The sequence below is a fragment of the Pinus tabuliformis genome, chromosome 5_1 (genome assembly GCF_031772625.1).
Source record: "Pinus tabuliformis cultivar Carrire ecotype Pingquan chromosome 5_1, CPIR1, whole genome shotgun sequence".
Lineage (NCBI taxonomy): Eukaryota > Viridiplantae > Streptophyta > Pinopsida > Pinales > Pinaceae > Pinus > Pinus tabuliformis.
This window is the reverse complement of record NC_142305.1, coordinates 161,585,603-161,603,239: the sequence shown is the minus strand read 5'-3', so window position 1 is coordinate 161,603,239 and position 17,637 is coordinate 161,585,603. Positions and strand designations below refer to the sequence as shown.

General features: G+C 37.3%; 1 protein-coding gene across 1 annotated transcript in view; it reads right to left on the bottom strand.

Annotated features, from left to right (window-relative positions):
- The window catches only part of LOC149163925 (aspartic proteinase-like protein 1), a 40,862-nt gene that overhangs the window by 18,647 nt on the left and 4,578 nt on the right, over positions 1-17,637 (bottom strand). The window contains exon 2 of the mRNA XM_089431894.1: positions 16,354-16,489. Within this exon, the coding sequence (XP_089288020.1) occupies positions 16,354-16,489 (136 nt within the window). The remainder of the gene's footprint in view (positions 1-16,353; positions 16,490-17,637) is intronic.

Below are 17,637 nucleotides of genomic sequence, written 5' to 3'. Positions count from 1 at the left end.
GCTGGCAGATAAATACACGCCCCCGCAAACTCGCTCAATGTCGACAATGACAATGGTTGATTTCCAAAAAAAATTGGTTGACGCGGAGCATAAGATGAATAACAACAACAATGAGGTCAATAAAAAATTAGATGATTTCCAGATCAAGCTTAAGGGGCAGGCTGACAATATCAAAAGGCTTCAGGATACGACAAATCAAATAGAAATAAAGATGGAGCATCAACGTGTCCAATCAGAGGTGAATCAAAAAGAGACCTTAACATTGCTGAAACTTATGTGTAAAAAGATGAATTATACACCCGCACAACTACTACAAGAAGATGAAGAAAATCAAAAGCACAACTCATCAGACTCAACGAAATCAACAGACTCTCAAGAAAAAGCTAAATCCCCAAAAAAATCGGCGACACCCCACCAAGAAATGAGTAACACGACTCTTACAAATAAGCAACTCTGAGATACCTTTACCAATCAACACCCCTTTTTCGCTCAACCATTAGCGACATACCAGCGAAGGGCAAAAGTCGAGATGCCTAAATTCGATGGAAATGAAAAAAACAATGTTGCATGGATAAATAAAGCAGAAGAATACTTTGAGATATATGACATCAAGGATGATGACGAAAAGGTCAAGCACGCATCCATGAAAATGGAAGGGGAAGCATATAATTAGTATATGTGGTGGAAAAAGACAACACACGTCATTAGTTGGAGAAAATTTAAGGATGCATTCTTTAAAAGATTCCAAGGTGTAAAGGAAGAAGAGTTCTTTTCAAAACTCATCAAATTACGACAAAAAGGAAGTGTGGACGAATACACTCAAGAATGGGAGACCTTAGTAACACAAGTACCTGGATTATCAGAGTCTTGTCTAATTCAATCATACGTCTTGAGACTCAAAACCCATTTACAAGTAGAACTTGAGACACATGACATTACATCAATAGAAGTAGCAAGACGAAAAGCAAAAACGACCGAAAAGAAATTCAAACAAATATTTTGGTCAAAATTGGAAAAAACATATTCAAGACGAAGAATACCCCAGTATGTGGATTCAAATAATACAAGATATGTTCCACCACATCGTCGTGAAGATGAAAAATCTAATGTGGAAATGCAAAGAATAAAAGAAAGTAAATGCAAACACTATGGTGAGAAGTGGGACCCCAAACATAGATGTGCTAAAGGAAAAGAACCAAAGAACCTATATAATTGTGAAGCAACTAATGATTCAAACAGTGAAGATTCTGACATAGAAGAAATAGAAGATACCCTAGAATTCTCACCAGAATTAGATGACGGAAGTATTCCGCAAGTGTCGCTATCAGCTATGACAAGTATATCACAACCTCAGACGTTAAAGTTGAAAGGACATATAAAGAAGAACAACGTAGTGGTTCTCATTGACTTTGGCAGCACCCACAATTTTTTAGATGCAACCATGGCAAAGAGACTCAATATTTTTTCATTTCCCTTACCAAACATGAAGGGTGATGGTAGCTGACGGTAAGAAGATTAAAAAAGTAGGAAAATGCCATAAGGTCAAATTGCAGATTCAAGACTTTAATTTAGAGTCTCCGTTCTTCACAGTACCATTAGGAGGAGTAGATGTAGTCTTAGATATCCAATGGCTACGAACTTTAGGTACCTATGTCGCCAACCAACAAGTACAATTCATAAAATTCAAATGGGGAGGTCAAAAGTACAAATTACACAGATTCCAAGCACCAGAAAATCAAATTGTGTCATCATCTCAGATGATGAAGATGATTTGAAAAGGAGCACCCGCTTATGTATTACAATGTCACCAATTAGAAATGTTATCTGCAAATATGATCAGTGAAGAATCACCAGAGATACAAGATCTAATTCAGAAGCATGAAAAAGTATTTCAAGACCTACCTATGAAGATGCCACCTAATAGGGAAATTGAGCATACAATAGAAGTCAAGGCAGGGTCAGACCCCGTCAACATCAAGCCATACCGATATCCACATCACCAAAAAACGGAAATTGAGAGATTAATCCAAGACCTTTTAAAGTGTGGGATCATCTCGAAAAGTAAAAGTCCTTACGCTGCTCCAGTGGTATTGGTAAGGAAGAAGGATGGTTCATTCAGGCTATGCATTGATTATAGAGGATTAAACAAAATAACAATCAAAAACAAGTTCCCAATTCCCTTTATTAACGAAAAGTTGGATGAGCTACATGGCGTAAAGTACTTCTCAAAGTTGGACTTAAGATCAGGCTACTATCAAATTAGAATCAGATTGGAAGACATACCAAAAACGGCATTCCGAACACACGAAGGTCACTATGAATTTAAAGTAATGTCGTTTGGATTAACCAATGCACCAGCAACGTTTCAAGCAACTATGAACGAATTATTTTGCCCACATCTTAGTAAGTTTGTATTAGTATTCTTTGACGATATTCTAATTTACAGTAAAACATGGAAAGAGCACTTGCAACATCTAGACAAGGTTCTTACGCTACTAAAAGAACATCAATTTTATGCAAAAAAATCCAAATGCACCTTCGGAAAGGAAGAAGTAGAATATCTTGGACACATTATATCCCATGAAGGCGTAAAGGTGGACCCTAATAAAATCAAAGCTATAAAAGAATGGACCAAACCTGTCAATATCCAAGCTAAGAGGGTTCTTAGGTTTGACTGGATATTACCGAAGATTTATTAAAAACTATGCACATATAACTGCACCTCTGACAAATCTTTTAAAGAAGAATTCGTTTCTGTGGGATGAGGAAGCAGGAAGGTGTTTTGAAAAATTAACAGAAATTATGTCTAATGCTCCCGTATTAGCAACACCAAATTTTTCTAAACCATTTATCATTGAGTGTGATGCTTCTAGATTCGGTATAGGTGCAGTATTAATGCAACAAGGACATCCAATAACTTTTGAAAGTAGGAAGCTCAACAAAAGAGAATGCCTCAAATCCACATACAACAAAGAGATGCTCGCTATTATGCACGCACTAGCTAAGTGGAGGCAATATCATTTGGGAAGTAAGTTTTCCATTCGAACAAACCACAACAGTCACCAACACCTCCTTCAACAAAAAACACTTTCTGAAGAACAACAAAAATGGATTGAAAAAATTGCCGCCTTAGACTTGGAAATACTACATAAAAGATGAAAACACAATGTAGTAGCAAATGCCCTATCCAGGAAAGATGAAGAACCAACACTACTTGCAATTTCAGTTGTTGTCCCTGAATGGCTTAACGAAATTCAAAGTGAGTATGCCAAGGATCCAAAAATAGCAGCAATAATTAATAACCTTCCCAACAACTAAAAATTTGAGTGGAAGAATGATATCCTATGGTACAAGTGAAGAATCTATCTAAATACAAATTCCAAGTTTAAATTTAAGATACTCAAGGAGTCACATGACTCACCGTCAGCTGGACATATAGGATTCTTTAAGACGTACTACAATGCACGACAATCCTTCTTTTGGAAGGGGATGAATCGCGATATTCAAAAGTACGTAGCAGAATGTGACACATGTCAAAGGAATAAAAGTGAAAATATTACAACACCAGGATTAGTTCACCCTTTAAACATTCCAAATCAGAAATGGGAAGAAATCTCGATGGTATCGAAGGATCACCAGTATCTGAAGGCAAGGACAAGATTTTCGTAGTAGTCGACAGACTCACCAAATATGCTCACTTTATGGCAATAAAGAAATCATACTCAGCAAAAGAAATCACTGAATATTTTGCAAAAATATATATAAGTTACACGGTTTTCAGAAAGTTATTGTGAGTGATAGAGATGCCAAATTCAAGGGTAATTTTTGAAAGGAGTTGTTCAACCACATAGGAACCTACCTGAATATGAGTTCCGCTTATCACCCTCAAACAGATGGCCAAACAGAGGTTGTCAATAAATGTTTGGAGGCCTACCTACGTTGCTACGCTACAGAAAAACAAAATAAGTGGGCTCAATGGTTACATCTCGCTGAGTGGTGGTATAATTCTACTTATCATACGTCAGCAAAAATGACGCCATTTCAAGCTTTATATGGGTATGAACCCCCAAAATGGAAGGATCTAGCTGTTGTCCAGACAAATCTACCTGTTGTTAAAGATCAACTAGAAGAAACCCAAAAAATCGTCCAAATATTAAAAGAAAACTTGAATAATGCAAGGAATCGTATGAAGCAACAAGCAGACTGAAACAGAACCAAAAGAGAGTTTGAAGTCGGAGAATGGGTGTTTGTCAAGCTCCAACCATACAAACAATTATCCTTAAAACAGAAAGGAAAAAACAAGTTGGCACCAAAGTTCTATGGACCTTATCAGATCAACAAAAAGATTAGCCAAGTTGCATATGGTTTAAGCCTTCCAGAGACAAGTCGTGTTCACAACGTCTTCCATGTATCCTGCCTTAAAAGGGCACTAGGCAACAATCAATCATCGCAAACAATGCTTCCATCCCTGGATGATGAGGGAAGGGTCATTCTATAACCAAAAGGTATTTTATCTACTAAAGAAAGAAAGCTTCGACATCGTACAATCAAGGAATATCTGATCAAGTGGAAGGACTTACCCGAAGAAGATGCTTCTTGGGAGAATGAATCATTTTGTCAACAACATCTGTCGTTACGTATGCTTTGAGGACAAAGCATTCTTTCAAGAGGAAGGCAATGTTATGTAAAAAATTATTTAGTATTTAATTTTAGGTTAATTAGACGAAAAGGCACGATCATAAGATCATGCCCTTTCCCCAAAGGGTGCCCATGGCGGTATATAAGCCAGGAACCCCCACTGCCAACAATCATCTTCAGTCAATTAATCATTAATATATATATATATATATATATATTTCTCTGTGTATCAAGAAGTTTTCACTTCAGGGAAGAGAGAGGGAGACATATATATGGAGAGGGGGTGAGAGAGAAGGAGAAGGAGAGAGGGTGAGAGAGAAGGAGAGAAAGAGGGAGATAGTGACAGAGTTGGAGGGTAGAGTGAGAGAGAGAGTGATGGGGGGGAGACAGGGGGAGGTGGAAGAGCAAGGGAGAGAGAGGAAGGACTTGAGAGAGAAAAGGTGAGAGGGAGGGCAAGAGAGATGGGGTTGGAGGGAGAGAGAGGGAAGAACAAAGACATAGAGAGATAGGGGTGGAGAAAGGGTGTGACAAGGGAGAGATGGAGAGTGAGTGAGAGAGCAGAAAAGGAGCAAAGAGAGAGAGAGGAAGACATAGAGATTGGGGGGAGTTAAGGGGGGTGAGAGAAGGAGATAAAGAGGGAGATAATGACATAGTTGGAGGGCAGAGAGAGAAAGCGTGAGTGACAAAGGGGAGAGACAAGGGGAGGTGGGAGAGAAAGGAAGAGAGAGGAAGGAAAAGAGAGAGGACTTGAGAGAGTGAAGGAGAGAGGGAGGGAGAGAGAGAGATGGAGTTGGAGGGGGAGAGAGAGGGAGGGAAGAAGAAAAACATAAAGAGAGAAAGTTGGGGAGACAGAGAGGTTGACAAGGGAGAGATGGAGAGAGGAAAGAGAGAGACAAAAAGGGGGGAGAGAGAGAGTATAAGAGGGAACACAGAGAGAAGGATAGGAGAGAGAGAGGGAAACAGAGATGGAAGGAGACAGAGATGGAAGGGGGAGAGAGGGAAGAGAGAGGGAGGGAGATAGTGATAGAGTTGGAGGGTAGAGAGAGAGAGAGAGAATGATGGGGGGGGGGGAGCGACAAAGGGAGGTGGGAGGTAAAGGGAGAGAGAGTACGGAAGAGAGATAAGACTCGAGAGAAAAGGAGAGAGGGAGGGAGAGAGAGAAATGGAGTTGGAGGGGGAGGAGTGAGAGAGGGAAGAACAACGACGTAGAGAGATAGAGGTGGAGAGAGAGGGTGACAAGGGAGATATGGAGAGAGTGTGAGTGAGAGAGGAGAGAAGGGAAGAGAGAGAAGGAGAGGAGAGAGAGAGGAAGAGAAGGGAAAGAGAGAGAGAGGGAGACACAGAGATGCTGGGAGGAGAGAAAGGGAGAGAGAGAAGGAGATAGGGAGGGAGATAATGATTAAAACCAGCATAGATCCATCTTAACCCTAGATCTATCAAGTGCCGAGAGGGATCAAATCTCTCAAGGTGCAAACCTCTTTTTGAGTGCAAAACTTGAGCAAAGGTTTGTACCTCGAGAGATTTGATCCCTCGGCACTTTTGATAGATCCAAGGTTAAGATGGATCTATGCTAGTTTATTTTCAATTGGAGGTCGAAGAGTGATACCAATGTCTCGCAACAACAAGAATGATGATTCTACCTCAAGGTCTCCAAAAATCCATCCCAAAAATTTTACCACTAGGCAATTTTGATTTGCCAAAAGAAACATCAATTAACACTTCTATTTATGCGTAAGATATCATTTGCTATTTGTTTTAAAAGGCATTGATTGGTTACTTTGAGGGTACAATAATACCAAAGGTCATTATCAAGACCAAGGTCAATGAGGAATAAGAGCCACACCACTAACACTACACCAAAAGAAAACCCCAATGACGTTTCTATTACTAATTGTTTTTAACCCTTTCAAAGACAAAAGATTGTTTGTTTACTTTGTGGGCCAAGTACCTTATTAAATACCTAAATATAGAATCAAATACCAAGTATCCACGAATATGATAAAAATGATCCACTCTTTATTATTATCAAATCCTTAAGGTGAGGCAACACCTTACAATTTTGATTTTATGGAAGGAATCCACTCTTCAAGGGGTCAACTTCCTAATGAGCTAAGCCCAATTAGAATAATCATCCACACATATGTAAGGAGTTCTCCATCCTTATAATTATCAAGAGAACTTCAATCATAACAAACTCTTAATTACCTACTAAACCACCTTTATAATTATCGAGAGAACTTTAATCTTAATAAATACCTAATTACCTTGTGGACCTTCTTCAGTGAGGCACCATTATATTTAGTCACTAACAACTATCATAGTGGGCTTATTAATAATATAGTGGACCTAGGCCATCTTAAACCTAGAATGGCCTCCATAATTCTACTATTATTCTCCTTCGGCACCTCCTTAGGTACCCACGTATTACCCTCCTAGGTACACTACATTCCACCCCCTTGGGAAAGTGTTGTCCTTGACACTTGTGAATAAGGTCATCCACGATAAATCAGAGTCCCATGGATGAGTGTTGACCATAATGTTAAGTAGAAGAATGAAAGTGCCATGTACCAACACAATCCACCATGTTGAAGTAGTCCAAGTGCCACCTTAAACTCAACTCCCATATCCAAGTGTTGATGTTGACTTCCCTTCGAAAATACCTAAACTCAATAATTGGTTGTAAATGGTGCTCCAATTGCCCACCACGATCATGTGCATCTAAATATATAGATCCATCAATCTAGGAGAAGTTATCCATATAAGACACTACAACTGGGGAATAATCAAGTTGAAAACTTGTATCCTGGACCAACTATGGATGTCCCTCCATGATATGGTGTACATAACATGGAGTAGATTCATCATATAGAAGAGAAAACTAGTTGTCATCCCAAAAATGACAATTATTTAAATACCAAACAATACAAGCATACACGAGATCATACAAGGCATATCATTCCTCGATATACTCTTCCCTAATATTGCCCAAGAATAAAAGTCTCTTGCCATTTCTCAAATGTGGCTTGCATCGCTTGGAGTCTCTAAGGCCAATCCTAGAGAAAGTTCTTTAAAAAGTTTTTTAACGACCTTACCACCTCGAAATCCTCGAGGGTTAGAGGATGAAACTTGTAATAGTTGTAGCATACTCAATATTGATTAAAGGTATAGCATATCATGTATCAAATCTGACGACTAAAAACCCTATATCCAATGGTGATGGTTTGATGGCAACTAGAGGCCCCTGTCAAAAGTTATGAGCATGGAAATCCATGTAGCCATCATGAAAAACCCTCGAAATAACTTATTTTAAATCAACAATATCTTGGTCTTCCAAACTCCAATTTGAATGACCTTATTTTTTTAATCGAGGTGATTTCCGTGAGAGAATTTTAGATCTGGCGTCAACAATCAAGGATAAGGGACCATCTCCACATCATAATCATCAATCATTGTGAAATGGTCAATGCACAAGTGGAACATGTCCTTCAAGTTGTGATCAAGACTAGTGGGTGAATATATAATTTCCAGGGAGCAAGAGATCACTAATCTCTTAACATCCATGGCAATGGAGAAGGAAGTCTAAATGAAAACCTAGCTGTGTTGAATGGGAAGCATCCTACCTTAGGGTCATAGAGATCTAAGTTGTTTGATGGTATGTCTATTAATTTGTTGATGTGCAATGTGTGCCCTATGAACAACAACTTCCAAAAGGTCGTGTGGAGATTAGTCAACCAGCTACAAAGTGATTGGCTAAAGAGTCAAGGACTCACCAATGTAGAGCCCAAAGTGTTCTCTAAAGGTGTGCTTGAAGGTCCTTAGAGTTTTACCAGTGACTTGACTTTACACGTGACAAAAGTTGGTCTCAAACCCTAATTTACACCAACCAACAAAAATTGCAAATAGAAACAAATTACTAACTTCTAGAGGGAGCAAAAGACGAGATATTAATGTCCAATAAATTACCACAATAGTATATTTATGTGACCGAAAACCATATCCAAGGCTTATAAAGTACAATGGAGGGGTTGATAGTGACCAACAAGGGGATTATAGTCTCACAATCATGATGTTAGTACATAATGAGGGTGTTTCTATTCCTACATTAGTATCAAAGCCATGGCTCCTCCCCAAAATTCCTCTTATTGTGTGAAACACATCCAAAATGGAAAACATTAAATATGAAAACCAGAAGTTACACTTGGAGGTTCAAAATCACAAACAATTATTAACCAAAGGAAGAAACACAAAGGAAACTCATATCTCCAATGCCCATTTTGCCTCCCCCACAATCCAATCTAAAATTTTGAATATTAAAAATATGTGTAGGAGGAGATAAGATCACAACAAGCATTATTCAAACAAGAGATGGAAACAAAACAGCAAACCCAAATTCTTGGCTACAAGTGGTAAGGAAAAAGGAAAGTACCCCTCCCCAACTTCTTGAAGTGGAAGTGACTATCCAAGCCATGATTTTAGATGAATGCATTAAGCAGTGCTAGGAAGCTCAACCATAGGGTGCATTGACTCCCCATCCCTACCTCCACTTCAAACAATTTGCAACTAATCATTTCTTTCCTTCACATTACCCTTTACCTTGAGGATATCTACCTCAAGCAAGTTTGGATGGGTCAACTCAACATTGTTTCTCCACTTCAAGACTATAGGATTGTCTCAAAGCCCTTGAAGCCAAGAAGATACAACAATACTTCGTCCCACAAGGACTTTCATGATGTCAATCTCACCAAATCTCAATTGGTTGAGCACAAACACTCCAAGGACTAGGTGATGACATCCAAGAAGGGTAAGTGGGAAATCATTTGAGATCTCAAATCAATCATCCCAAACTCCCCCCACCCTCAGCCTACCAAATGTACTTGTTAAGGGAGGGTGTAATTTTTGACATTCATATTGCTTGTTATAATTGTAAAAGAACCTCCAACTCCTCTCCAAGCACACACTCTGATGGGATTGCATGGCTAGAACTCCACTTCATCAAGGAGACGCACGCAAGCTCTACTTGAACACCACCTTTTATTCAAGGTTTACCAACAATATTTGGCCTAATACAAATGGTAAACTCATTACTCTAACAATGTAAGAGGCTCAAAAATATAGCATGCCTTATCCGCTACTCACTTTCGTGTGATGTTTCCATAATTGCCTCTAATGAGCATGCTATTCCCATGAATCTAGGACTAAGGTAGTGTCACCTTACACCATGATATTTACATTGTAATTTTCTATTCCCTTCCAACCTCATCACGCTTTGCACTACACAATGATCTGGATGGGGACCCTTTCCTCGACTTATAAGTTTATATTTTACATTACTCCACTTAGTGATGTCATTCTCTTGGGGAGATACTGATTCATAACATATCTAAGGATGCCCTCTAACTTTTCATGAGATTGATTCAAACACCATGGGCTTTCATATGATTCCAAATAATGGTTCCAAAAGGAAAACACAAAGAAACGTAATGAAAGAGAATTTATGAGATCCTTAAACAAAGCTTGTGAGAAAAAAAAATAGCTTTGTATCTTCCTTCCAAAGGCAAACATGAAGGTGATGATAAGAATGCTCCTAAATACAAAGAAGATATAAGAGGAGAAGAACATGCTTCTTATCACATTACTGAATATCAAACTTATAGGAATCTTACAATGAAGAATCTCTTGAAAAAGGTTTTCAACATATGTTCATCTTTATGCATAAGAACAAAAAAGATGACAGCTAGAGCCTAAATATTTTCCAAGGGCCTGGGAGAGTGGATGCAAAGAATTCAATGGATGGAAGAGATGTTGATAATCATTGCCTTAATGATAGTTCTTCCACACAAGATGATTTATTTGAAGAATCAAAGACCTTTCAAGGTGATAGTATCTATTTATTGAGTAGAAATACTTAAAAGTTCAAATGGAAACAATACCAATTTGTTCACTTGCAAATTGTCACTTGCAAATCTAAACTTTGTAAAAGGTGTTGATCATATTATTCATATATAAGTGATATGAATATACTTTTAGCTATACACAACCTTTGGATTTAGTTGTTAGAAGAGTAAAATCTTTTTAATGGATATGATACAGTTGCACAATTTCGGAAAGCATTTTAAAGCACCTTTCCCATATTTTCCTTGGCATAAACAATGCCTGTTAGATATTAATGGTCACATAAACAATCACTGTAATGTGTGATCTTTGTCGCAAGTTACTAAAATATGGAGGTGCAAAAATTACAAGTGTATTATGCAATCATTTTTTCAACAAACTACGTAATTGCATCAAAAAATGAGAAGAAAAAATCACTCACCAAAAATTCAATACCCCTTAGCTTTGATTGACATGAGAAGCTTGAACAAGACAACGCCTTATACCACTTGAAAGCTTACTTGCCCTTTCACCTAGTGATAATTGGTTTTAACCACTCCACCTTACTAAAATTTTCATAAATTAAATTTGATTAGTGATGGTTACATATAAAAAAGATAAGTTGTTGTCCCTATTCATTCATCTTGGAAATGAAATCAACAATTTATCAAAATCTTGAAGTATGTTATTCAATGACTACACACAACACAGTGTACAATATATGTCTAGCATATATACTATTGTTGGATCATCAACCCTAAAACATTGCAAATTGGAATTTGCATTTGTTATCATTTGCACAAATTTTAGTGGCTCCAACTCCTCAATCACCTCACATAACTCTTCTTTGAGAAGAGCATGTTTTTCTCCTAGCCTAAACATTACATTGCTCTTAGCAAATTGGGGGCAAAAAATGAAGATGTAATATTGTCCACAAGTGAGTGATTCCAAGCATCTATTCCAACCATTCATCACTATTGAGCATTCATCTATACACCATGACACCTTTGATGGAACCACCAACTTCTCAAGACAAACTTTCTCTTTATCAAACAACACAAAGTGATGTCTCAAGATATCAACAAATAAACTCATCAAAGCTTTCCTCTTCTCAAATTTGACTAGAATGCATGCATTAAGAGGAACTGTGAATTACTCTAAAATAACATCAACAACAATATTTTAGGTATGTGTTACAGTAGAACATGAGCATGCACTAGTTGATTCACAAGATGGAGAAGTGATGAGAGATAATAAACCCCCATTCCTTTATAGCTCCCTCACTACTTTTAAACTCTCTTCATCTAGAGTTGTGCAAAGTCTGACTCAACAACATGGAGTTCTAAAAATATGGGAACAAACCCTTATGTCATAGTCAACCTATAACCCTTAACACAATAAGCATGCAATTTTGCTACCCCTGTGAATCCTTTCTAACTCTATGTCTCTCGCCTATAACCTTTTACACACTTTTCATGCAATTTTGCTACCTCTTTGTCTCTCACAATAGTTCCAAATGTTGTGAAAGGCTGCATTAATCCTTCCCCTCACCAAAAAAAAACCCTTCTTAATATTATATTCTTACTCTTCGAAAACCCCCCCTTTGTTGTTGTTCAAAATGCTTATTAATTGTGAAATTCACATTATCCCAACTTGCAAACTTTTGAAAACTTTGAAACTATAGCTCACAAAAACTTTGAAATTAAGGCACTCAATGAAAATACAAAAGGATTATATTAAAAAGATGGTTTAAATTGTATTTTCAACTTTTAAGCTTCACATCATGGTCTATCCTCCTATCTCTCCTTTTTTTGGGAGCTCTAAGATGCTTGCCTAGGTTAACCCACCCCATTTTGGAAACTTCAATTTTCTTCTTATTTTATTTCCATTGTTTTGTTCATTTTGTGCACCAAACTTGAATTTTGAACATTCAAAAAGAATTACAAGGAAAGACAACAACCCCATCGTTGACCCATGTGGCATGTTACTACAAGGCTAACACCTATAGTAGCAAGCATAGAATACAATCAAGTCCCATAGTAATAGGCAAATATACACACCCAAGATTTTACCGATTACAAGTGTGTGCTCTAGCTACTTAAGCATGCCTAGAAGCAAGAAATAACCAAGGATAAATATTTGTGTATAATATATGCATTGTTTTTCCACGGCACTAGAGAATCTAGATTAGGGTCTTAGAATCTCTGATACAACCAACTCAAATGCCACAACAAACCACTTTGCACGCGGAAAACACAGCAATAAATCAACATGTGCACAAATAAACAACTTTTTACAATATTTCAATAGCCCAACTTCGTTATACTATCAAACTGTAATACAATTGTTTAGGGCTCCTGCAGTAGGGATCATGGCCTTCAAACAATCACTAATACAAGAATACAAACTAGGGTTTGGTGTCAACAACTATGAAAACAAATCTACCCTGAACAATATACAATTGACCTACTAGTTGATGTAGTGCACTTCACAGCTTCCCTTGGTCATACCCTAAACACGTTTATCGGTCCTTCTACTCCCAATCTGCAACAACACCAATTTGCCTCTATCAATGAATCATGCTCCTTTAGGTCAATGAACACGACATACCAATTTGTCCTCTAGCTGATCATTAGTCCATTAACTAATCAACACATCGAGTCTTCCTGTGAATTGTTCATAACTCTATTTGTGAACAACTCCTAAAATGCCCACTGCTACTCTTCAACAATTAGGGACTTCCCAATATTGCCTTCCTGTGTTGCTCCAATGAAGACAAACTTAGGGCATGGAGGGCTGCCCTCTATCACTGCAAGATGTCCTTCTCTTCAGCAAACTTGGGCTCAATGATTGATCCACATGTCTGCCTTCTTCTGTCCTTCAAAGAGTCAACCCTTGACCTCCAAATCATTGCCTATCCTAGAAGACCTAATGTCCTTCTCAGGTCTACACTTGGGCACATTGAACACCTACTTGTTGCCCTCCAAACAGCCACAAGATGCCCAAATAAACTGTCCTAACTAGGACTCTCATCCACTAGCAACAAAATCAATCAATGGAGAATGCATACCTCTAATTTGAAGGACTCTTCCTTCTGCCTTCAAGTTCGACTCTATGTAACAGCAGATCTGAAACTAGCTCAAACACTTTGTTGTCCCTTGCAAATTGTCCTACCCTTCTTCGTTGCTACTTATGCCACTTTGGGATGTTCTTCCAACTTCCTTTTGACTACAGACCAGCCCTGATCTAGGGCTCGGTCCTTCCTGTAGGCTCGGCTCTGTTTCTCAAGAGAGACAACCTCAACGCTTGTACAGATGACTCTAGAATAGCCCTCAAACCTCACGTCCAACCTTTTGCTCCACTTCGAACCTACACCAATCACAAACAGACCCAAAAAGCAATCCCTTATATCTTCGACCTTCTCCTCTGCGGCTGCCTTAGAACTTCGGATACTCTCCAATGATTCGTTGCACTTAGGATGGGGAGAATGAGGCTCCTCCTCGCTCTTATTTATATCTTTCTCTAGGGTGACGTCTAGCCCTCCAACAAGGGTCTCTTTAACTAAGGCCGACTTGATCTTTAAGACAATTCACCCACTCAAAACACGTGAAAAATCATTTCTCCACAAGTGCTCTCTTGGTGCTTGAAGCAGCAATTTGGTCCTCTAAGGGTGCTCTATCATCTCCAAGTGCCAAGTCATCAAAATCATATTTGGTTTCACACCCACAAGCTTGGAAGCAAAACCCCCACCCTTGGGTACTTAGTAGCCCACAAAGCCCTTTTGTGGTGCCAATTCCTCCACAACCCTATACCCTAGGGTTTGGAGTACCTCCCAAGCTACAAAACTCAACGATATAGATATATATATATATATATATATATATACAAGTAAACAAAGTGGTGCAAGATGACGCATGCAACAAGGCATGATCTCAATGCAAATGTGTGCACCCTGGCTACTTAGGCATGTACACAAACAAAGAACAACACAAGATTAACTATTTATAATGTTATCAAAAACAAAACCAACAAGGATCAATACCAAACCATACTAAAACCTAGAATGGGTCATAAAACTAGGTTGAAATACTGATCAACCAAAAAAATCATAAAACATGCAATTTTTAATGAAAAGTATATATTTACATGGACATCAATGTAAACCATTAATGTAACCTGAGTGAGCCTAATAGTTAAGAGCATGTGCTTCCTCCAAGGTCACAAGTTCAAATCTAAACGAGGGTAGAGTACGTACACATTCATAGACTTTAGAAGTCAAATCCCCCACCCTTGGCTACTTAGCCCACAAAGCCCTTTTGTGGTGCCAATTCCTCCACAACCCTGTACCCTAGGGTTTGGAGTACCTCCCAAGCTACAAATCTCAACAATATATATATATATATATATATATACAAGTAAACAAAGTGGTGCAAGATGACGCATGCAACAAGGCATGATCTCAATGCAAATGTGTGCACCCTGGCTACTTAGGCATGTACACAAACAAAGAACAACACAAGATTAACTATTTATAATGTTATCAAAAACAAAACCAACAAGGATCAATATCAAACCATACTAAAACCTAGAATGGGTCATAAAACTAGGTTGAAATACTGATCAACCAAAAAAATCATAACACATGCAATTTTTAATGAAAATTATATATTTACATGGACATCAATGTAAACCATTAATGTCACCTGAGTGAGCCTAATAGTTAAGAGCATGTGCTTCCTCCAAGGTCACAGGTTCAAATCTAAATGAGGATAGAGTACGTACACATTCATAGACTTTAGAAGTCAATCAATGCGAGGAGAGGGGTCCCTTGTCCCACAAATAATGGTGTCCTCCTATACACCAATTTGGTATTTGGCTTAGTCATGACCTTAAAATTAAATTATTTTTATTTTTAAACTGATAAATGACGATTTAGGAATTAGATATTTTTTCTTTTATTCTTTATTTTTTCAATTTTTGGACATGGTGTGTGGATCAAACACATTTTTAAGGGCCAATCCAAATTGGAACCAATTGAACTAGATCAAAATTAGTCAATTCAAGAAAAAACAACCTTTGGCTCTAGTTCAACTTCCAATTCTTAATTTTTTGTGAAACGATATGAGCTTGTTGATTCCATCTTGGTTCAATCTAGCTATTCTAAGAACAATGTTATTTTTTTCCACAATAGGGTATATGTTTGTATTAACAAGTAAATCAAGTAATGCATGCACAAAGAGAGACAAAAATGAACGTGTGAGAGAGAAAGAGAGAGAGCAACAAATAGAGAGATCTAACTTAAAAACACACTAACCACAAACCTCCTACAAAAAACACATCCTGAAGCAAATTTATATTCTATTGAAAAGCAACAATGAAGGAAATTAATATAAATCCAATAACAAAAATACAAAAATATGGGTAAACAAACAACCTTTGGCTCTAGTTCAACTTCCAATTCTTAATTTTTTGTGAAACGATATGAGCTTGTTGATTCCATCTTGGTTCAATATAGTTATTCTAAGAACAATGTTATTTTTTTCCACAATAAAGTATATGTTTGTATTAACAAGTAAATCAAGTAATGCATGCACAAAGAGAGACAAAAATGAACGTGTGAGAGAGAAAGAGAGAGAGCAACAAATAGAGAGATCTAACTTAAAAACACACTAACCACAAACCTCCTACAAAAAACACACCCTGCAAGCAAATTTATATTCTATTGAAAAGCAACATTGAATGAAATTAATATAAATCCAATAACAAAAATACAAAAAGATGGGTAAACAAACAATCAATTAATTAACTCAATAAAATAAGCAGTGCAAGAGCTATTTAACATACCAGACCATATATCGAGGCAGAAGTAGGTGCACATTGTATACAATCACAAGGAACCCAAAAAAGATCACTTCCAGTATCAAGAGCTACCAAAAAAGATATATTTGGTGTCCCTATATCAACCCGTGTATAATGCAACCTGTTCAACAAAAACAATGTCTCAATTACAAAACATCAATATGGAAAATCAATTTATATCCAAATTTTATCAACAATTTTAAAAATGGGAAACTAAAGATGGTATAGACGTGAGAAGATTTCATCTTAGATTAATATGTGCATCGGAAATATTAAAAAATAACAAAAATATTAAAAAAATAACACTAAGCTTGACCTCCACAACTTAGAAAATGGCATATTCTTCATTGCATACACAGTGTACTAAGAAAACAATGAAAACTAATTTCTGGATTGTTGACATTATTTATTTACTACACCAAGTTGTCACTTGACATTCCATCTTAGTAGATCTTATGTGGTCATATAACTCTTGGCACTAACAACAAGGAATTTTATGGTCAATGCCCATAATCCAACCACTAAACGAAACTCACCTTAACTTCCAAAATAATAATATCTAAGATTATCAATCTATTTATTGATAACTCCATAATGATTAATATGGATCATAGAGTGCTTCAATTCATATCAAATGTTTCACAAACAAAGTATTCCTAAAGCAATTTACATTTTTTCGTCAATGCATCACTAACATATTGAAAACTATTGGAATTATTTTGATATGTGAGAGGAAAAATTCACGAAAGAATTTGTTTCAAACATCAACCAAACATGAATCACATGCAAAAACAGTTGCAACAAACTTTAGATTTGCACAATAATCCAAGATAGCAAAAAGCGGTCCATCAACTTCAAGGATATGGCTTACAGAAAAACAAATGCAACACTTTCCCTTCATTTTTTCACCTCAAGAAAGTTTAAGGAGAAAAGAACACCTTGAGAACTCCAAATCAAGTCTAAATATACAATTTATTGTGTTATACAAATATGTGATTTTAGCATCACTTTGCACTGTGCAGAGATATCATCTAAGATGTTGCTCGTGGACACTCTTGACCACCCCACATTTCTATATGGTTATGAGGTTTACTATAGATTAATTGGTCCTAGGTAGAGAGAGTACAAACCATCCTCCTTTATTGCTTCATTAGATGCAAACAAGCAGTTCCTCAAACTATTATCCTCGCATGGTTTGGCACTCGACCCTTTTGACTACGTGCAATTTTCAGTCTCATCTCACTTCTACACCATTTTCGGAATTTTGTT